The 16,234-nt window shown below is 55.3% G+C and overlaps 6 protein-coding genes across 6 annotated transcripts; 5 read left to right on the top strand and 1 right to left on the bottom strand.

Moving 5' to 3' along the window:
* Positions 1–105: 105 nt before the first annotated feature.
* Positions 106–2,319, bottom strand: BDW47DRAFT_54184 (RNA-binding signal recognition particle subunit SRP54). The gene is made up of 2 exons (XM_024819273.1): positions 2,118–2,319; positions 106–2,060 (listed from the first exon to the last, which is right to left on the bottom strand). The coding sequence occupies exons 1-2, from the start codon at positions 2,193–2,195 to the stop codon at positions 543–545; spliced, it is 1,596 nt and encodes a 531-aa protein (XP_024670031.1). The 5' UTR covers positions 2,196–2,319; the 3' UTR covers positions 106–542.
* Positions 2,320–2,571: 252 nt separating this feature from the next.
* BDW47DRAFT_109326 (acyclic terpene utilization AtuA family protein) lies at positions 2,572–4,881 on the top strand. The gene is made up of 3 exons (XM_024813444.1): positions 2,572–2,766; positions 2,855–3,189; positions 3,239–4,881. The coding sequence occupies exons 1-3, from the start codon at positions 2,739–2,741 to the stop codon at positions 4,748–4,750; spliced, it is 1,875 nt and encodes a 624-aa protein (XP_024670030.1). The 5' UTR covers positions 2,572–2,738; the 3' UTR covers positions 4,751–4,881.
* A 58-nt stretch (positions 4,882–4,939) lies between these two features.
* Positions 4,940–7,708, top strand: BDW47DRAFT_109325 (uncharacterized protein). The gene is made up of 2 exons (XM_024813443.1): positions 4,940–5,197; positions 5,266–7,708. Exons 1-2 carry the CDS (start codon positions 5,065–5,067, stop codon positions 7,023–7,025), a joined length of 1,893 nt encoding a protein of 630 aa, XP_024670029.1. The 5' UTR covers positions 4,940–5,064; the 3' UTR covers positions 7,026–7,708.
* A 276-nt stretch (positions 7,709–7,984) lies between these two features.
* BDW47DRAFT_109324 (uncharacterized protein) lies at positions 7,985–9,647 on the top strand. Its single transcript, XM_024813442.1, has one exon. The coding sequence runs from the start codon at positions 8,201–8,203 to the stop codon at positions 9,185–9,187; it is 987 nt and encodes a 328-aa protein (XP_024670028.1). The 5' UTR covers positions 7,985–8,200; the 3' UTR covers positions 9,188–9,647.
* A 434-nt stretch (positions 9,648–10,081) lies between these two features.
* BDW47DRAFT_109323 (HoxN/HupN/NixA family nickel/cobalt transporter) lies at positions 10,082–12,013 on the top strand. The gene is made up of 7 exons (XM_024813441.1): positions 10,082–10,370; positions 10,432–10,442; positions 10,495–10,567; positions 10,617–10,702; positions 10,752–11,030; positions 11,086–11,231; positions 11,304–12,013. Exons 1-7 carry the CDS (start codon positions 10,134–10,136, stop codon positions 11,900–11,902), a joined length of 1,431 nt encoding a protein of 476 aa, XP_024670027.1. The 5' UTR covers positions 10,082–10,133; the 3' UTR covers positions 11,903–12,013.
* A 188-nt stretch (positions 12,014–12,201) lies between these two features.
* BDW47DRAFT_109322 (exoribonuclease II) lies at positions 12,202–15,654 on the top strand. Its single transcript, XM_024813440.1, has 3 exons — positions 12,202–12,392; positions 12,452–12,774; positions 12,844–15,654. The coding sequence occupies exons 1-3, from the start codon at positions 12,231–12,233 to the stop codon at positions 15,446–15,448; spliced, it is 3,090 nt and encodes a 1,029-aa protein (XP_024670026.1). The 5' UTR covers positions 12,202–12,230; the 3' UTR covers positions 15,449–15,654.
* The last annotated feature ends 580 nt before the right edge of the window (positions 15,655–16,234 follow it).

The raw sequence follows: 16,234 nt of genomic DNA, 5'->3' as shown, positions 1-16,234 counted from the left end.
GTATGAACAGACGTGAGCTCTTGAGCTCGTATTGGATATTCGACGGTGCTTTTCGTATCCCCATCTTCTACTGGTTTCTGATTCGATACGGGTAGAGATAGATGTACTATGTACGTATGTATGAACGTGTGAACGTGGTTAATGACCGTGTATGCTAGTTGCGAACTCGATAGAGCGATGTCAACTCTGTAGGCAGTAAACTGATCGGTAGGTACTAGATAATAAGCTTGTAAAGTGCTAAGTGCAAGACAAATAGAACTTCGTCGTCCATTGAAGATATTTGCAGATTAACCCTGGAAAAGAGAAAAAAGAGTACAAGTAGAATTCGCCACGCCAAACACCATCCGTATGCTAGAATTGAACGACCCAGGGTGCGTTTAATATGGCATCATCGTCGCACGAACCGCACGCAGCCCGTGTGAAAAGCAGAGATATAACATAAGAAATGAAAAAAAGAAAAGACGACATGAATAGAAGACATGAATAGAATAGGTATAACGGTATGACGGTATGACGGTATGACGGGGATTGGAGTGAATGTATCATCGGCCTCGGCCACGTCCTCCACCACCGCCACCACCACCACCACCAAACATCCCACTCATTTGGCTCATCATGCCTTGCAGGTCCATCCCGCCGAGGCCGGGCATGCCGCCGCCGCCGCCGCCGCCGCCTTGACCCTGCATCATCTGCATCATCTTGGCCATGTCGGGCATGCCACCGGCACCGCCGCCCCCGCCCATCGCCGCCATGCGTTTCTGCATCGCAGCCAGCTGCTGGTCCTTGTTGCCGCCCTTGAGCATGTTCTGAGCACGCTGCATCTGCTTCTTCTGCCCGCCGACGCGCTTCGCCATGCCGGCCATCATGCGGTGCTGGGAGAGGACGTCTTCGACTTCGCGGACGGTCGTGCCGCTGCCGCAGGCGATGCGGACCATGCGGCTGGGCTGCTCGACGAAGAGCTTGCCGTCGCTGTCGAGCTCGGCGACGGTCATGCTGTCGAAGATGTAGATCATGCGGCGGAGCTTGAGCGAGCCGTCTTCGTCGTCGAGCCCCTGGGTCAGATTGGACAGACCCGGGATCATGCCGGAGAGTTTGGAGAGCGGACCCATCTTCATGATCGATGTGATGTTCTCGCGGAAGTCGCGCAGCGTGTAGATACCCTCCGAGATGTGCTTGTAGGTTTCCTTGGCGGAGGCCGAGTCCTTGGTGACGGCTTGGACGTGCTCGACTAGGCCGGCCATGTCGCCCATGCCGAGCAGTTTCTGGACGAACGACTTGGGGTCGAACCGCTCCAGGTCCATCATGTGTTCGCCCGTTCCGAGGAAGATGATCGGGGTGTGCGTAGCGGCGACGGCGGAGATGGCACCACCGCCGGCGGCGTGACCGTCCGTCTTCGTGATGATGATGGCACCGAAGTCGGCGGTGGCCTTGAAGGCAGATGACTGGGCTTCGGCAGACTGACCGATCGTGCTGTCGAGAACCAGGACGGTCTGGTCGGGGGTGACGGCCGTTTGGATCTGGATCATTTCGTTAAACAACTCCTCCTCTTGCTGGTGACGACCGCTAGTATCGACAATGATGATCTCGAAGCGCTCCTTCTTGAACTTGGCCACACCCTCGGCGGCGACGATCGCGGGGTCCGTCTGGGTCAGACTACCGTAGTAGGGGATCTTCGCCTTGGTCGCGTTCTGCTTCAGCTGGTCGAAAGCACCGGCGCGGAAGGTATCCGCGCAAACAAGGGCGGTCTTGAAGCCGCGGGTCTGGTAATGACGGGCCAACTTGGTACAGGTGGTTGTCTTACCCGCACCCTGCAGACCAACGAACATGATGACATTGGAGCGGCCTTTCTTGGGGCGGAAGGGGTCCGCATGGGGGTCGACCAGTTTGACCAGTTCATCGAAGACGGCCTTCTGAATCATACGCTTCTTGTTCACGGCGGGCGGCAGGGCGGCGAAATTGACGCTGGATTTGATCGATTTGCGGAGGGTCTGGACGAGACGAACGTTGACGTCAGCGGATAGGAGGGCGGCACAGATCTCCTTGATCATGTCATCGAAGGCCTAGATAATATGCGTTAGCCGGCGTATAGAGATCTCCTATTCATCATTGGAGGTCACCTTTTCGTCCAGGTTGTTGGACCTGGTCATGTCATTGACGGCGGCATTGATGCGCCGCCCGAGATCCTGAAGGACCATGGCGTTGGATGGATAGAAATTTCCAGATACACAGAATATAAATCGATAAAGGTGGATTTAAATAACCGCGAATACGTTCACCGTCGTCTGAACAGAGTTGGGGGAACCGAATGCAAGATGGAGGGGAAGTGTGGAGGCGTGGAAAAGGACAGACAGGAAAAGCATCTGGATGATTCCAGTGACGGTGGTGATGCGGAGGGAGTCGGCCAATCAGACGGCCAGACCTCTTGACCGCCTTACACTGGTCATGTGACAAGCATGGAGACACACCGCCTTCCGCTTTGAGAATACTATCATGTGACTGTCACAAATACCAAAATTACCCCGAGGAAACGTTCCCCGCATTCTCCCAGACCGACAACCGAGCCTCCTCGGTGTTCTATTTACCTCGCCCATGGCTGTCGGTCGTCAGATGGATCAGACGATCCTTACAAAACTAGAAGTCATGGATCCTCTGCGTCATGTCCTACCAAGCTCTTCATTGCTCTTTTGCGAAACTGTCAACAGACGCGCTCATAGTAACGGGCTGTCAATAACTACAACATGAGTTCGCGACCCGTCCGTATTGCGGGTAAGCAGCATCCTATCAACCAACGATAGAAGATCTCCCAATTCCATTGGGAGCGTGTGTAGGAATCGACATTGACTGTGTTTTCCAGGCGCTTCAGGATCAACCTCCGACCGACGCCATGCCATCGCCGAGTTCGCCCAGAACTATCCCCAGGATCCCGTGGATGTCATCATCGCAGACTTCATGAGTGAGGCCAACATGGTCACTGGGGCTGCCCGTCGCGTGGACCAGGAGAAGGCGCAAGGAAACCAGGAAATGGCCCCGCCAGGCTATGAGCTCTCGTTTCTTCTGGCCTTGCAGCCGGCCCTTGAGAACATAGCCAAGCATGGAATCAAGCTAGCCGTCAATGCAGGCAACGCCGATACCGAGGGCCTCTATAAGGTGGTAACACAAATGGTGCAGGCAAAGGGACTGGGGCTTAAGGTAAAAACCTCGGGTTCATTCCGCCTAGCCGTCTACTCACCTCTTGCAGGTGGCCTGGGTCTCTGGGGACGAAGTGCTTCAAACCGTCCAAACCGCGCTTCGCTCGGGCAAATCGCAGTTCAAAAACGTATACACGGGGGAATTGTTGTCTGACTGGTCGTTTGAACCAATCTACGCACAGTGCTATCTGGGTGGACTAGGAGTTGCAGCGGCCTTGGCTGAAGGGGCAGATATCGTCCTCTGCGGCCGAGTCTCGGACGCGTCGCCCATCATCGGAGCCGCATACTGGTACCACGGATGGAGTCGGAATGATCTGGATCAGCTCGCCAACGCATTTGTGGCCGGGCACCTTATCGAGTGCAGCAATTACGTATCTGGCGGCAACTTTACCGGTTTCAAACAGCTCGAGCACGTCGGTCAGGATGGCTGGTCCAACATTGGATATCCCATTGCGGAGATCTCGAAAAACGGCCAGGTGGTCATTACTATGCAGTCTAGTGCCACTGGTGGCGCCGTGACTGTGGACACATGCTCATCACAGCTGTTGTACGAGATTCAAGGGCCATGGTACTACAATTCGGACGTCACGGCCGTGCTGGACGACATCCACTTCGAACAGGTCGGTGTCAACCGCGTCGCCTTGCACGGCGTTCGCTCCGCGCCGCCTCCACCGACAACCAAAGTCGGCATCACTGCTCGCGGTGGGTATCAAGCAGAGTGTGTCTGGTTTCTGGTCGGTCTCGATATCGATGCGAAAGCGCGCATGTTGGAAGCCCAGATCCGCCGCCTCCTGGCTCCATACTCTTCCAAGTTCACTGCCCTCAACTTCTCCACCTTGGGAGCGATGGTGGAAGACCCCCGAGATCAGAACAGCGCCACCGTCACCTTCCGGGTTGTTGCGCAGGCACGCCAGGCGGATGACCTCGCCCCGGCCAATTTCCTGCGGCACCTCACCGACAACATCATGCAAGGCTATCCGGGTGCCACGTTCCACTTGGACGTACGTCAGGGCTTGCCCAAACCCGTCTACGAATACTACGTCAGCCTATTGCCCCAGGCGGACATCAAACACCGCGTCCATCTCCCCTGGAAGTCGCAAACTTTGGACATTGCCGCCCCACCGCAAACACGGGAATATCCGCTGCGTCAGCCATCTCAGGACCTCACCGCCACCCCGGCCAACCCCGCCGTCGACTTTGGCCCCACTGTTCGCGGTCCCCTAGGCTGGATTATACATGCCCGCTCTGGCGATAAAGGTCCGGATGCCAACTGCGGTTTCTGGGTTCGCCATAACGACGAGTACCTCTGGCTCCGGTCTTTGCTGTCAGCGTCCAGAGCTAGGGAGCTTCTGGGCGAGCAGTATAACACTAATCCAGACCTGGCGATTGAGCGATTCGAGCTGCCCCAACTGCGGGGTGTGCACTTTTTGTTCCGAAACCTGCTGGACCGGGGCGTTGGCGTGACCACCACGGTAGATTTCCTGGGCAAGAACGTCGCGGAATATCTCCGAGCGAAGTGGGTGGATTTACCATTGCGGTTCTTAAACCGTGGCAAGTTGTAAGGGGATGTCAGTCCATGTATATAGCATCCATTGTCGTAGGTAAGAAATATAGTACGTGAAAGCGGGAGGAAAGGCGGTGGAGAGATATCCCTCACCGCCCTAGTTTGTCCTCCGTTTCTTTTTTCCTTCGATTTTATTCTCTATAATTTCCCCATTTTCTCCGCAATCAACCCACTTTGAAAACATCCGGATCGATCCACTCTACAAGAAGCCCTGGTCGCCTGCATCATTGCCAATGATGCCAGAGGCTTTGAGTTTCTCCTATCCTCCGGGCTTGCGTCATCAGTAGCCAGATCATATCTTCCGACTGGAGAATGACAAAACCGCCCAGCCGATGGGCAGCCGTCCCCCGTTTCCCATTGACCAAAACGATTCGAAAAGCTTTCCCACTGGCGGCTACTAAACGTGGAATTCGCAAACCTGAGATCGTGAGCGAGCAACTATGTGGTAAGTTATGCCCGGGGTTGTGGGTTGAGACCGAGCCAGGGGATGCGATACTGATCATCCATTTGCAGACGACATCCTCACGCGCATTTCCCCCTACCTATTTCGAAATCGACCCCTCGATATTCTCGACCTCTGGCCTGGCGCTGGACTGTGGTCGTCCAAAGTTAACGATCTTCTCCGTCCCCGGCGTCATGTCCTGATCGAACCCCACCAGGGCTACCGGCCCTTGCTAGAGCCGTTGGCTCAGAGTCGCCCAGGCTACGATTTACAGTTCATGGATATCAGCGCGATCCACGATTGGCCGTCGCTTATGTCGAAACACCTGCCCGAGCAGAGCGCATCGAACCGTGACGATTCTGGTGCGTTGGCTAGGAACGATACTTTATTGGTGCTGGCCAATCCGCCCCCCAGTGCGACCAAGAATAACCACTACACCCCGGCGCGATGGTGGACGGCCTTTATGGAATCATGCTTGCGACAGACGGGGATACATACCTATGGCAGCGTACGGTTGCTCATGACCCTTCCGCTGTTAGACGTGCAAGCAATTCTCCCCCACAACATAACCGACCGCAAGAGGCCCGCCATAATGGCGGAAGATGTCGCACAGCATGCCTTTGCAGTCGCTTCGTCAAAGGACACGACGAATTACTGGACGACCTATAAGTGGTGGGATCAGCTGGTGGACAACGCCGCCCGCGTGGCTCGGAAGACCGCCGAAGCGAATATTGTGACCCCCGAGGGAAGGGAATATCCGCCTTTGACCCTGGCTCCGGAGAGTCCTGATCCGGGCACCAAACCCGCCCCGTATATGCCCCGTGCTAATACTGCCGGACACGATCGGATTATGGAGCTGATCATGTTAGAGCCGAGCTTTGCCGACCCTTCTGGGCCCCATAAACGTGCCCGGAATGGAAGGATTCTCCGAACCAACCAAGAGGCCACGCGGGCATGGATCATGCTGAATGAAGACAACCGACACACCTTCATGCGCAGGCAGCTCCTGGAGCTACTGGAAAAGATCGCAGAGCTCAATAAAGCCTTGTCGCGGGCTGCTGCGGATCCGAGCGCGGATCCTAGCACTTTGCGTTCCACTCAAGAGGAGATTGCCACCCTCCAAGCAACCTACGTCAAACAAAGCTCCGAGACCCACTACAAGGCCCTGAAGCAATTCCCCGGTCTGTGTGATGACTGGAGGGCGTCTAGCCCTGGTGGCAACCCAGACAATGCGGTCCTGCTATGGGAGCGTCGGCCATTTGAGCCGCTGCTCATCCAGCCCGATGAGCTCTTTCCGCGGGAAAGCGACCGGACCATGGTCTATTTCGAGGCAGATCCCAACGCCTGTGCAGCACGGAAGCTCCACGAGCTCCCTCCGGGGGACCGAGATGCCCCTCTTGAGTGCTCCGAGGCCCTCACTCTGACTCTGGGCAGCCGCAACCACATGACCGTGCCGGAGCTGTTGGACGTGATCTTACCCGGGCGGCCGGTCAACGACATCGTCCGAGCCGTTCCGTCGCTGGCAATGTTTGCCAACAGGACTTTGAAACCGGACTTTGACACGCTACCGAAGACGGTGCACGGCAGCCCCAGTGACATCGCGGCTGGCAAGGAACTGGACCCCGCCCTGTGTTTCCAAGAGAATCTGGACTACGACCTGAGCGACGTGCGGGTGCGGACTTTGTCGACCGAGACGCTCTGGGATCTCTTTGTAGAGTATCAGAAAAGCGACCGCAAGCTTTCGCCTGTACAATTGAATCGACTGCTCGGTGGCACGCTGACATCGTTCAAGTCTGGCGAATATCGGGAAAGTCCGACGAAATTCCACTAACTGGAGAGTGGTCCCAGACTTATCTTTCCACTTCTTGTATATCATGACATACCCTCGACCTAGGCTGTCCTTTATTGGCAGTCCTGTACGATATTACGCAATGACATGGTGAATTTATCCACCCAGAATATACTCCGTAGGAGTCGAGTTGGACCCAATAGTTGGGCCCTTAAGCCTCAGATTTGTCCACCTCAAATCCACCTCACATAGGAAGACGACCCGTATTCGGGCCCTCGGACAGGGTCAACATCATCCAGTGAATAGAACCACTTCGGGGATATTCCTTTGGCCCCCAAAATGCCCACGCACAGATAAATACCAATCATTCTATATAACAACGTCGACCCCGCTCCCAAGAAGCAAACCATACCCCTCACAATCCCAAAATGGAGAACACTAACATCTCAACGCTTCCTCTCACAACCCCAGATCTCGCGCCCGCTGCAATGCACGATTTCAATAGTTCCAAGCCGACATCACCCAACAAGGTGGGCAGCGATTGGAAAGCAGACGATCAAGTTGACAGCGGGAAGACTAGCCCAAAAGACTATTGAAAACGTCGTGCAGTAGCGGGCAAGCCACCAGCTCTGCGAATACTCCAGTCGAGAAGGGCAAAATCGAAGATAAGGACCTAATAATCCCCCGAAAAGTTCTAATAATACCCCGATGGGGTTGTATTGCTGCTATTTCTGTCCCGTTTGGCGGCCGACTAGCGGGTGGTAGCGTGCGTGGACGTGCATAAGGCCGTGTGATGGAAGTTGGACTCGGCGCTTAGGGTTGTTGGACTTATTTATATCAGGACTCGCCATTGGGGTTCCGCCGTGTCGGGTCGGCGCTGCAGGATGAGATTGGTGGAAGGGCTGTCGTTCCGATGGGATTTTCTCGTCGGGGTGAACTAACCAACTGTGGCTTCTAGTGAAGTCCATTTCCCCTCTTTTGCTGACCGTGTGGTGGTGGTGGTGGTGGTGGTGGTGGTGTTGTTGGTGTTGGTGGTGGGTTGCACTGGGGATTTATTATCTCGACTTCGGCCCTCGATGGTCTTCACTCTTCGATTTTCTCAAGAGATTTGATTATCGTCATTGAGACTTGAGGATCTGGAGTGGATATACTTGTCCTCTCCAGTTCTTCACTACATTGTTATACTATCTTCACCTTCATCTCCCTACTACATCAACATGGGTGTTATGCGACTTCCTCGCCCCATGGGCGTATACGTGCCCAGTTCTCCCACCTCCAGCCTCACCAGCAACATGATTTCCTCGCCTCTCTCCCCGTCCTTCAACTTTGATTCGGAGACCCTGACTCCCTCCGTCTTGCCCGCCTTGGAGTACATCTCCTCCAAGTTGCAGCAGAAGATGATGCACGTCACCCTGCTGGTCGGTCGTGGCAAGCCCTATCCGACAGGCGAGCCCTCCGACCTCATCGTCATCCCCATCACCCCGCTGGACACCCAGGAGTGGCGTACCGTCTACCGGACCATCGCCAAGGGCGCCAGCAAATTCTCCCTCGGCCAGAGCTGGCCGGACGCCTTCACCCGCAGCCAGTACGAGCGCAAGGCGAACGACTACCTGGTGCAGCAGTCGATCATGCAGAACGAAGTCGTCTTCAGCCGCGAGGGCCTCACCCTGCTGAACGTCGACCGGATCTACACCTTCAAGCGCCGGCTCTGCATCCTGTCCACGCGCGGCGAACCCATCCACGACTCGTACATCACCTCGTGTGTGCAGCTCCTCCACCGCACCATCGAAGACTGCCACGGCCGTCCCTTCAGCAAGGCCTTCTTCCACCGCGTCTACGAACAGCTCGACGTGCACGACGACATTCTCGCCCGCGTCGCATCCGCTTACCAGAAGCAATACGGCGAGGAGGGCATCGTGCTGCCGCCGCGTCCCAAGGCCGAGCAGCACAGCAGCACCACCACCACCGCCGCCACCCGCAAGGTAGCCAAGTACCCCACTGCACTGCGTCCCCGCAGAGACCCCCTTCCACCCAAGTTCCGGCCCGTGGTCACCAAACGCGCCCCGAAGACCCCGCTGTCCGCGTCGGATGTCACACCCATCACCCGCAACGAGTGGAAGATGCTTGTCGGGGCCGACTTTGGCCACACCAAGCCAACAGTCACCAAGTGGACGCCATCGCCGATTGTTCTGACTGCGGCGTGAAGAGTGTGGAAGTTTCTTGTTCACCCTCCTGGGTAGACAAGGCTATTGACGATCTCTTTATCACCAACACCCGACCGACATGCGCGGTGGAGATGCCATGCACCCACTCGCGCGATGCCGACAGACTACGGTCATCTCGGCAAAGTGTCATCGGTCGCACCCGAAGCACACCTCCATCCATCGGATGGTAGCTGTCGGGCGTCGCCGGCGCCGCGTCGGCCATGCCCATGTGGGCCCGGCCACCGGCCAACCTGTCGGGCATCCATGCTGCCCTGACAACCGTCTCATGTATGGGACTTGGCCGGTGAGAATCTAGTCGATTCTAATCGACTGTTCTCATGTGTCTCGGGATCACCTTCCATATATTGTGGTACTGGTGGACCAGAGACACGCTCCTCTGAGTACTTAGTATTGAGTTGGAATACTATTCTCAAAGTTAGCTACAAAATCACATTAGCACAATTCAATCAAATTTTCAATAATGACTCTATTCCCGTATAAGACCCCCTCGTAGAAGGATCCATCCTCAGTGGACCCCAACGGAAGAAGGCCGAGCAGGCCGATCAACCACGAAAATTCCTCCATTCCGACCGCCGATCGATCGAGTTAAATTTTCTAGCTTCATATGATCGTCCAGCACACAATTGGTCATAATATTTGGTCACTGTATGCAAGGGTGGAGATGTTCGTCCCATCTTTCTTCTCCGTCCGCCGCGTTGACTCGTCGGCCATCTTATCTTTTATCTTATCTCGTGGTCTCCATTTCTATCAGGCCGCAAACGTACTTCGAGTCCCCGCACGACGCTGGAGGGGCTTTTATTTTACTCTTCATCGATCTTCTTGCTCCGTTTCAAGTATATTATATAAATTGTATCATCTGAAGAATACTATATTTTCTACATCATTTTTATTACCTACTGACTGTTAGGACAGTCGGTAACACGCCATGCGCGACCTTTCCCCGCGGGCCCTACTGGACACTGACCCCGCCGGTGTCCCAGACTCCCAGCCTGGAAACGACGACACCAAGAACCAATGGGCCCCGAAGAACCTCGTGCGCCGTGTCGAGCACTCGCACAGTCGACTGCCTGGCATCCGAAAGGTGCCGTTCCCGGCTCTCGCGATCATCAGCTTTGTGGCGCTCGTGAATATCCTGGTTTGGATTGCGGCGGCTGTGGTGCTGGTATGTTAGACCTTATCAATCTACAGTGAACGGGTTGGCTGATGCGGAGCCCTGGGTCTAGCGTTACTACCCGTGAGTGTTGAGAGACATGCCCGTGATTTATAGATGAATACTGATCGTTTAGATCCCTGGTCTCTAATGCGGTTCTCTCCTACACCTTGGGGTTGAGACATGCGTTCGACGCGGATCATATCTCGGTATTTTCCCCCACAGGCCACAAACGGTTCAGTTAGCTCACTGATGCAGGCCATCGACTTGATGACCCGGAGACTGTTGGCGACCGGGCAACAGCCCGTCACAGTTGGGACGTTCTTCTCCTTGGGCCATTCGACGTATGTCTACCAGACCGATCATCACTCACATAGACTAACGTGGGTTAAGCATTGTCATCATCACGTCGATCGTGGTGGCCGCCACCGCTGCGGCCGTGTCGTCTCGCTTTGACAGCTTCGGCACCGTCGGCGGTATCATCGGGACGTCCGTCAGCGCCGCCTTCCTCATCCTGCTGGGTCTTATGAATGCCTACATTCTGTACAAGCTCTACATGCAGCTGCAGAAGGTCTTGGATCTTCCCGAAGGCCAGGAGGATGAAGCGTGGAAGGTCGAGGGCGGAGGCGTGCTCTTCTCCGTGCTGAAGCGCATGTTCAAGCTGATTAACCGGTAAGACGCTTGCGCATCAAATGTGAACTGCAGGTCATGGCTTACCGTGGTTGAGGCCGTGGAAAATGTACCCGCTTGGTATCCTTTTCGGTCTAGGGTTTGACACATCCTCGGAGATTGCGTTGCTCGGTATCTCGTCCATCGAGGCCGCCAAGGGTACTGACATTTGGGTCATCCTGATCTTTCCGATCTTGTTCACTGGTATGTCCACAGCCATACATGCGCTGGCGATATTGTAGAATCAATATACCGAGCATGACTGATGAAACAAAGCCGGCATGTGCCTCCTCGACACCATGGACGGAGCCCTGATGCTCTCGCTGTACGTCCAGCCCGCCGCGAACTTCCTCCCCGCAAAGCGCGACAGCATCGAATCGACCGCCGAGACCCTCACCGACGAAGAAACCGAGGTGCCGGTTCAAAACCACCGCGACCCAATCGCCTTCCTGTACTACTCCATCGTGTTGACGTGTCTAACGGTCGTCGTGGCCATCGTGATCGGCATCATCCAGTTGCTAACGCTGGTCCTCAACGTCGCGGAGCCGACGGGCAGATTCTGGGATGGGGTGCAGACGGCCGGCGACTACTACGACGCCATTGGTGGTGGCATCTGTGGCTGCTTCATTGTCTTCGGTGGTCTGAGTGTCGTAGTTTATAAACCCTGGAAAAGGTGGATTCTCAACCGTCATGGCCGCGGCCCCCTGACCGGGGACGAGGAAGGGTATCCAGAAGAGGACCAAGAGCCTCCGCTGCCTCGTGCCGATACCCCAATTCTTCATCAGCATAGAACCGGCGTCCCGACCGCGGATTATGGCTCGACAGGAAAGAAAGACGCTCAGGTGGGTGTGAAACCGGTGGGTGAGGCGTCTTGATGCCTGGACAAGACTATTCGTCCGTATAAGAATAACCCCGGTGGAAGCTAAGATTCACCCTCCCGCTGGTGGGACCATAATCGGCAATTGTGCTAGAATATTCGTGCCAGAAATTCCAAATTTATGATTTACGACGAAGTAGAGACCAATTCAACCGCTGTTGTCCATCAGATAGACCACTTCACGTGACCATAAGCACCGACGGTATCATATCGGGCAGTCGCCGCACCGCCTCGGCGGTGGCGAATCTGCCGGCACAATAATCTGTTTTTTCCCCGACTCCATCGCTCGTTTGCCTCAACGCTGCAACATTCGGCGTCAGAATAGCATGTCTTTGGCGCTAGCGAGGAATCGAATATGGCACGGCGCGGTAGGGGCGACTCGGATCCCCAGACCGACTGCCTCGCTTTATAGAGCTTGTCGGGTCTCTCCCATATCTCGACGGGGGCTTGCGCTGTCATTGCGGCGATACGCCGACACGGAGCACAAGGTCAGTAGTAACTGGTTCGATCGCTGTCAGGCGTCTTTCTAACTCATCGGGTGGTCTAGGACTGGCTCTTAGAAGCAGAGTTACAACGATTGAAGTCGGCCGAGCAGATCCGTATACGGAACGAGTTCGAGGAAAACGGAGACGTTCGAGAATACTTGCGGAAATGGCAGGACATGCAATCTAACTCCATGGACCCCATCGGGGGCCCCGGCTCAATCGCGCTGGGGACGTCGTCCCCATGGGTCGGAAACATGATCAGCGACCCCCAGAAAGGTCCTGAACCGGAGGATGATGCGGAGGAGGAGGACCTGTCTGGGTTCTCCGATGAATCGGAGGGGACACACGACTTTCTGGAGCCCGGCGATCTCGTGGCGCTGTCATCGTATGTCGTCACTCTTCCCTGTTGATTTTGCTTATTGTGGTGTAAATGTGGTTGCTAATTCACGGATAGGACCGATAACATTCTGAGCTTCGCCGTCTACGTCCGATCCGTCTGCCAACAGCAGCAGTTCTACACCGAGCGAGGAAAGTGGCGAATCGCGTCCACGAGTACGATCGACTACGTTATAAAAGACTTTGCACCGCCAGAGCTGGTGGCTCGGCTCACTCCTTACATGCCAAGTGCGGAGGCCCAGATGAGGACGGATATGCAGACTGTTATCGAGGGAGGCGTTCCGCGACCCGTCGGCGCATCGCTTCTGCGGATGATGAATGAGTTCGATGCGCAGGCCCAGGTGTTGTATCAGGCGAATGCGGCTCGACTCGACCGGATTCACGAAATCGTCGCCGAGGAGGACGAAAGGTCGCTGCTTACGCTCGAGGAGCTGGCATGCAAGGTGATGGAGGTCGATGAGGGTACGCTGGACGATGTGATATTGTACACTGTGCATCGGGCCACCAGCGTAAACCCCTTCCTGATTGAAAGGGACCGCAGCTCTGCGTTTGCCAACTGCTACGTTGTACAGCCATTGAGCACCGCCCAGATTCTTGACCGCGTGGTTACGTGGGTTCGTGATCACCAGGAGCATCTCATTCGCACTGTGGCTTCCAAGGATGATCCAAGGTCTATGAAAGGCCACCCCTTGCAGGAGTTCCTCGAAAAGGCTCGACGTATTATCCGGCACAGCCGACAGCTGCGGTCGCCAACCGTCATGGCTGGCGTCGGCCCGACGGCGGAGAGGTTCCAGCCTGAGAAAGATAACCCAATGGTGTACCGGGAGATCATGGGAGAAGGCTTTACCTACACTGATCGGGTGATCATCAAGTTCCTGCAGTTGTGGACCATTCCTCCTAAGCGAATGCTCTCCGGGCCATTGCAGTCGGCCGGTTCCCATATCATGCGTGCCACTGGGATGTACGAAGGTCTGGAACTGACCTCCAGTTCCGTGGTGCTCCTCTTACAAGAACTCGGCGTGTTCGCTCCTTGGGAGAATTTGAATCTTCTGGACCAGGTGCTGTCCCTACCGGGTCACGGCATCTCCACGCTCTCTGATATTGTGCGTGACGACGTCGAAGAGGCCGGCAAACGCTATTGCGCTGAGGGAGTCACCGACAAGATGCAAGATGCGCGGACCGACTGGGGAGACATGCAGGTGTACTGCGTGGATGACGTCGGGGCGGAGGAGATCGACGACGGCGTCTCCCTGGAACGGATTCCGGGCTCCGACGACACTTTCTGGATTCGGATCCATGTCGCCAACCCCTCTGCCTTCTTCGACCATGAAGACCAGATCATGCAGTACGCTGCCTCCCGGCTACAGACCTTCTACGGCCCGGAGCGTACCTATCCCATATTTCCCAAGTCTTTGTCGCAAAAGTACTTTAGCTTGGCGCCTGGATGTCCCACGCTTACGATCAGCGCCAAGATGAACTTCCGGGGCGACGTGCTGGAGACCGACATTCGGAATGGCACTATCAACAATGTGAAGTATGTGACGCACTCGAAGGTGCGCAGCCTGTTCGAACCCGTCGACGATGCTCCTCTGTCCGTTTTGACCGTTGGCGGCGAGCTACCGGAAAAGGAAACTCCCGGCAGAGACATCAGCGAAACACTGACATCGGAGGACGAGGAGACCTTCCACACACTGCGGAAATTGATGCTCGGATTCCGCGATCGACGAGTCGAGAACGGGGCGATCGAATTTGCCGTGTCCTCTTGGACGAACGTCTCGATCTTCGGCGGGGATGAACCGTTTGCGCCATACCGCGTGGACGACGTCACCCACGCCCGCCATTTCAACGGCGACCCGGTCATCCAGATGCGGATGCAGCAGATCGATCCGCACGAGGTGCCGGACAAGACCAAGCAAGATCTCATCTCGACGCTGATGAACCTGGCCGGCTGGGTCGCCGGAAAATGGTGCGCGGATCGCAACATCCCCGCCATGTTCAGCGGCACCTTCTACCACCCAGAATACGCGAGAGTGACGAGCGAGAACATTGGCGAATATAGCGGGCACAAAGCCATGCAGCTAGCAGCGCCCAAGGGAGTCGCCGCGTCGTACCCGCTCTCCCACCACCCTCTCGGGCTCACGCCCTACACCAAGTCGACGAGTCCACTCCGCCGCTACGGCGACCTCCTCTGCCACTACCAGATCGAAAGCGCGCTGCGGTTTGAGCGCGAACACCAGCGCACCTTCGACTACGAGACCGACTCCTCCATACTACCCTTCTCCGCTCAAGAAGTCACAGACTACATCGAGCGCACACGGTCCATCCAATTCAAGCACCGGATCTGCGAATCCTCGTCAAAGCAATTCTGGGGCTGCATGCTCTTATTCCGGGCGTTCTATTTCCACGAGTGCGACCTCCCCGAAACGTGGGAGTGCCTCCTCCGCCAGCCGTACGCGGCGGGGACCACGGCCGAGCAGGGGTTTTCGGGCGTGATCACCTCCCTAGGCCTCAAGTGCCAGGTGACGACGCCGAACCTGGACGAGGCTGATCTCCTCAGCGTGGTGGAGGCGCGGATCACAGGCGTGGACCTAGCTCGGAAGCTTGTGATCATGGAAGCTACGCGGGTGGTGAAGGGGTTTGAACGGACGGGCGAATGGGCCTGATCTGACTGATCCTGATCTGTCAGTTCCAAAGGAGTTGTTGGCATACCTCGCATGAGATACGGAGTTTCCTTTTTTCTTTTTGGTTTGGACGATGTGTCTATTTGTCTTCTATTTATATTTACCCCGGGTCCAAACCTTGTATCATATGTTATATCATACTATGTAAACTACCCACTCCACAATACCATGTATATCATCCGAAGAAAGAGCCAAGCAGATGAAACAGAACCGATCTATCTATTAGACAAGTCTACATTGTCCCGACCATCCAATAAGCAGTACTTCGCGAAAGTCTCTGGATTCTATAACGCTATTGTTTTACCTCTGCATCTATAGCATGAACTGTGATAACATATCACAAACTTCGAAATCCACTCTGCCACAAGATCTTTCCTCTCCATATCCCGAACCAGCCGTCTCCCAAGCCAGTCAATGGAGCAGCGAACATGCTTGCAAAATGGCCCCTGTTAACAGTACCTGAGATCAAAAAGTCCAGTACGATATCCATTCCCAGCACCGGCCGATCGGCAAAGTTTGCATGATCCAACTGAAATTCATCAGTATTGGCCATTGTTACAAACTGGTCATCGACAGATACACGGCGTGTAGTTTGACAGAGCAAAAGGCTAGGTACAGATATAATTTGCCGGCGACCTCAGTAAACGATGAATTCAATTTGAGTTTCCAGATAGGGTTTGTAACGTTGATTTCCCTCCTATCCAATCTATACTTATACTCAATGATTTGAAAGAAGGTGTATATCTACTACTGTGGATTGACGAAGTA

Source organism: Aspergillus candidus (assembly GCF_002847045.1).
Source record: "Aspergillus candidus strain CBS 102.13 unplaced genomic scaffold BDW47scaffold_39, whole genome shotgun sequence".
In the NCBI taxonomy this organism is placed as follows: domain Eukaryota; kingdom Fungi; phylum Ascomycota; class Eurotiomycetes; order Eurotiales; family Aspergillaceae; genus Aspergillus; species Aspergillus candidus.
This window is presented reverse-complemented; position numbering and strand designations above follow the sequence as displayed.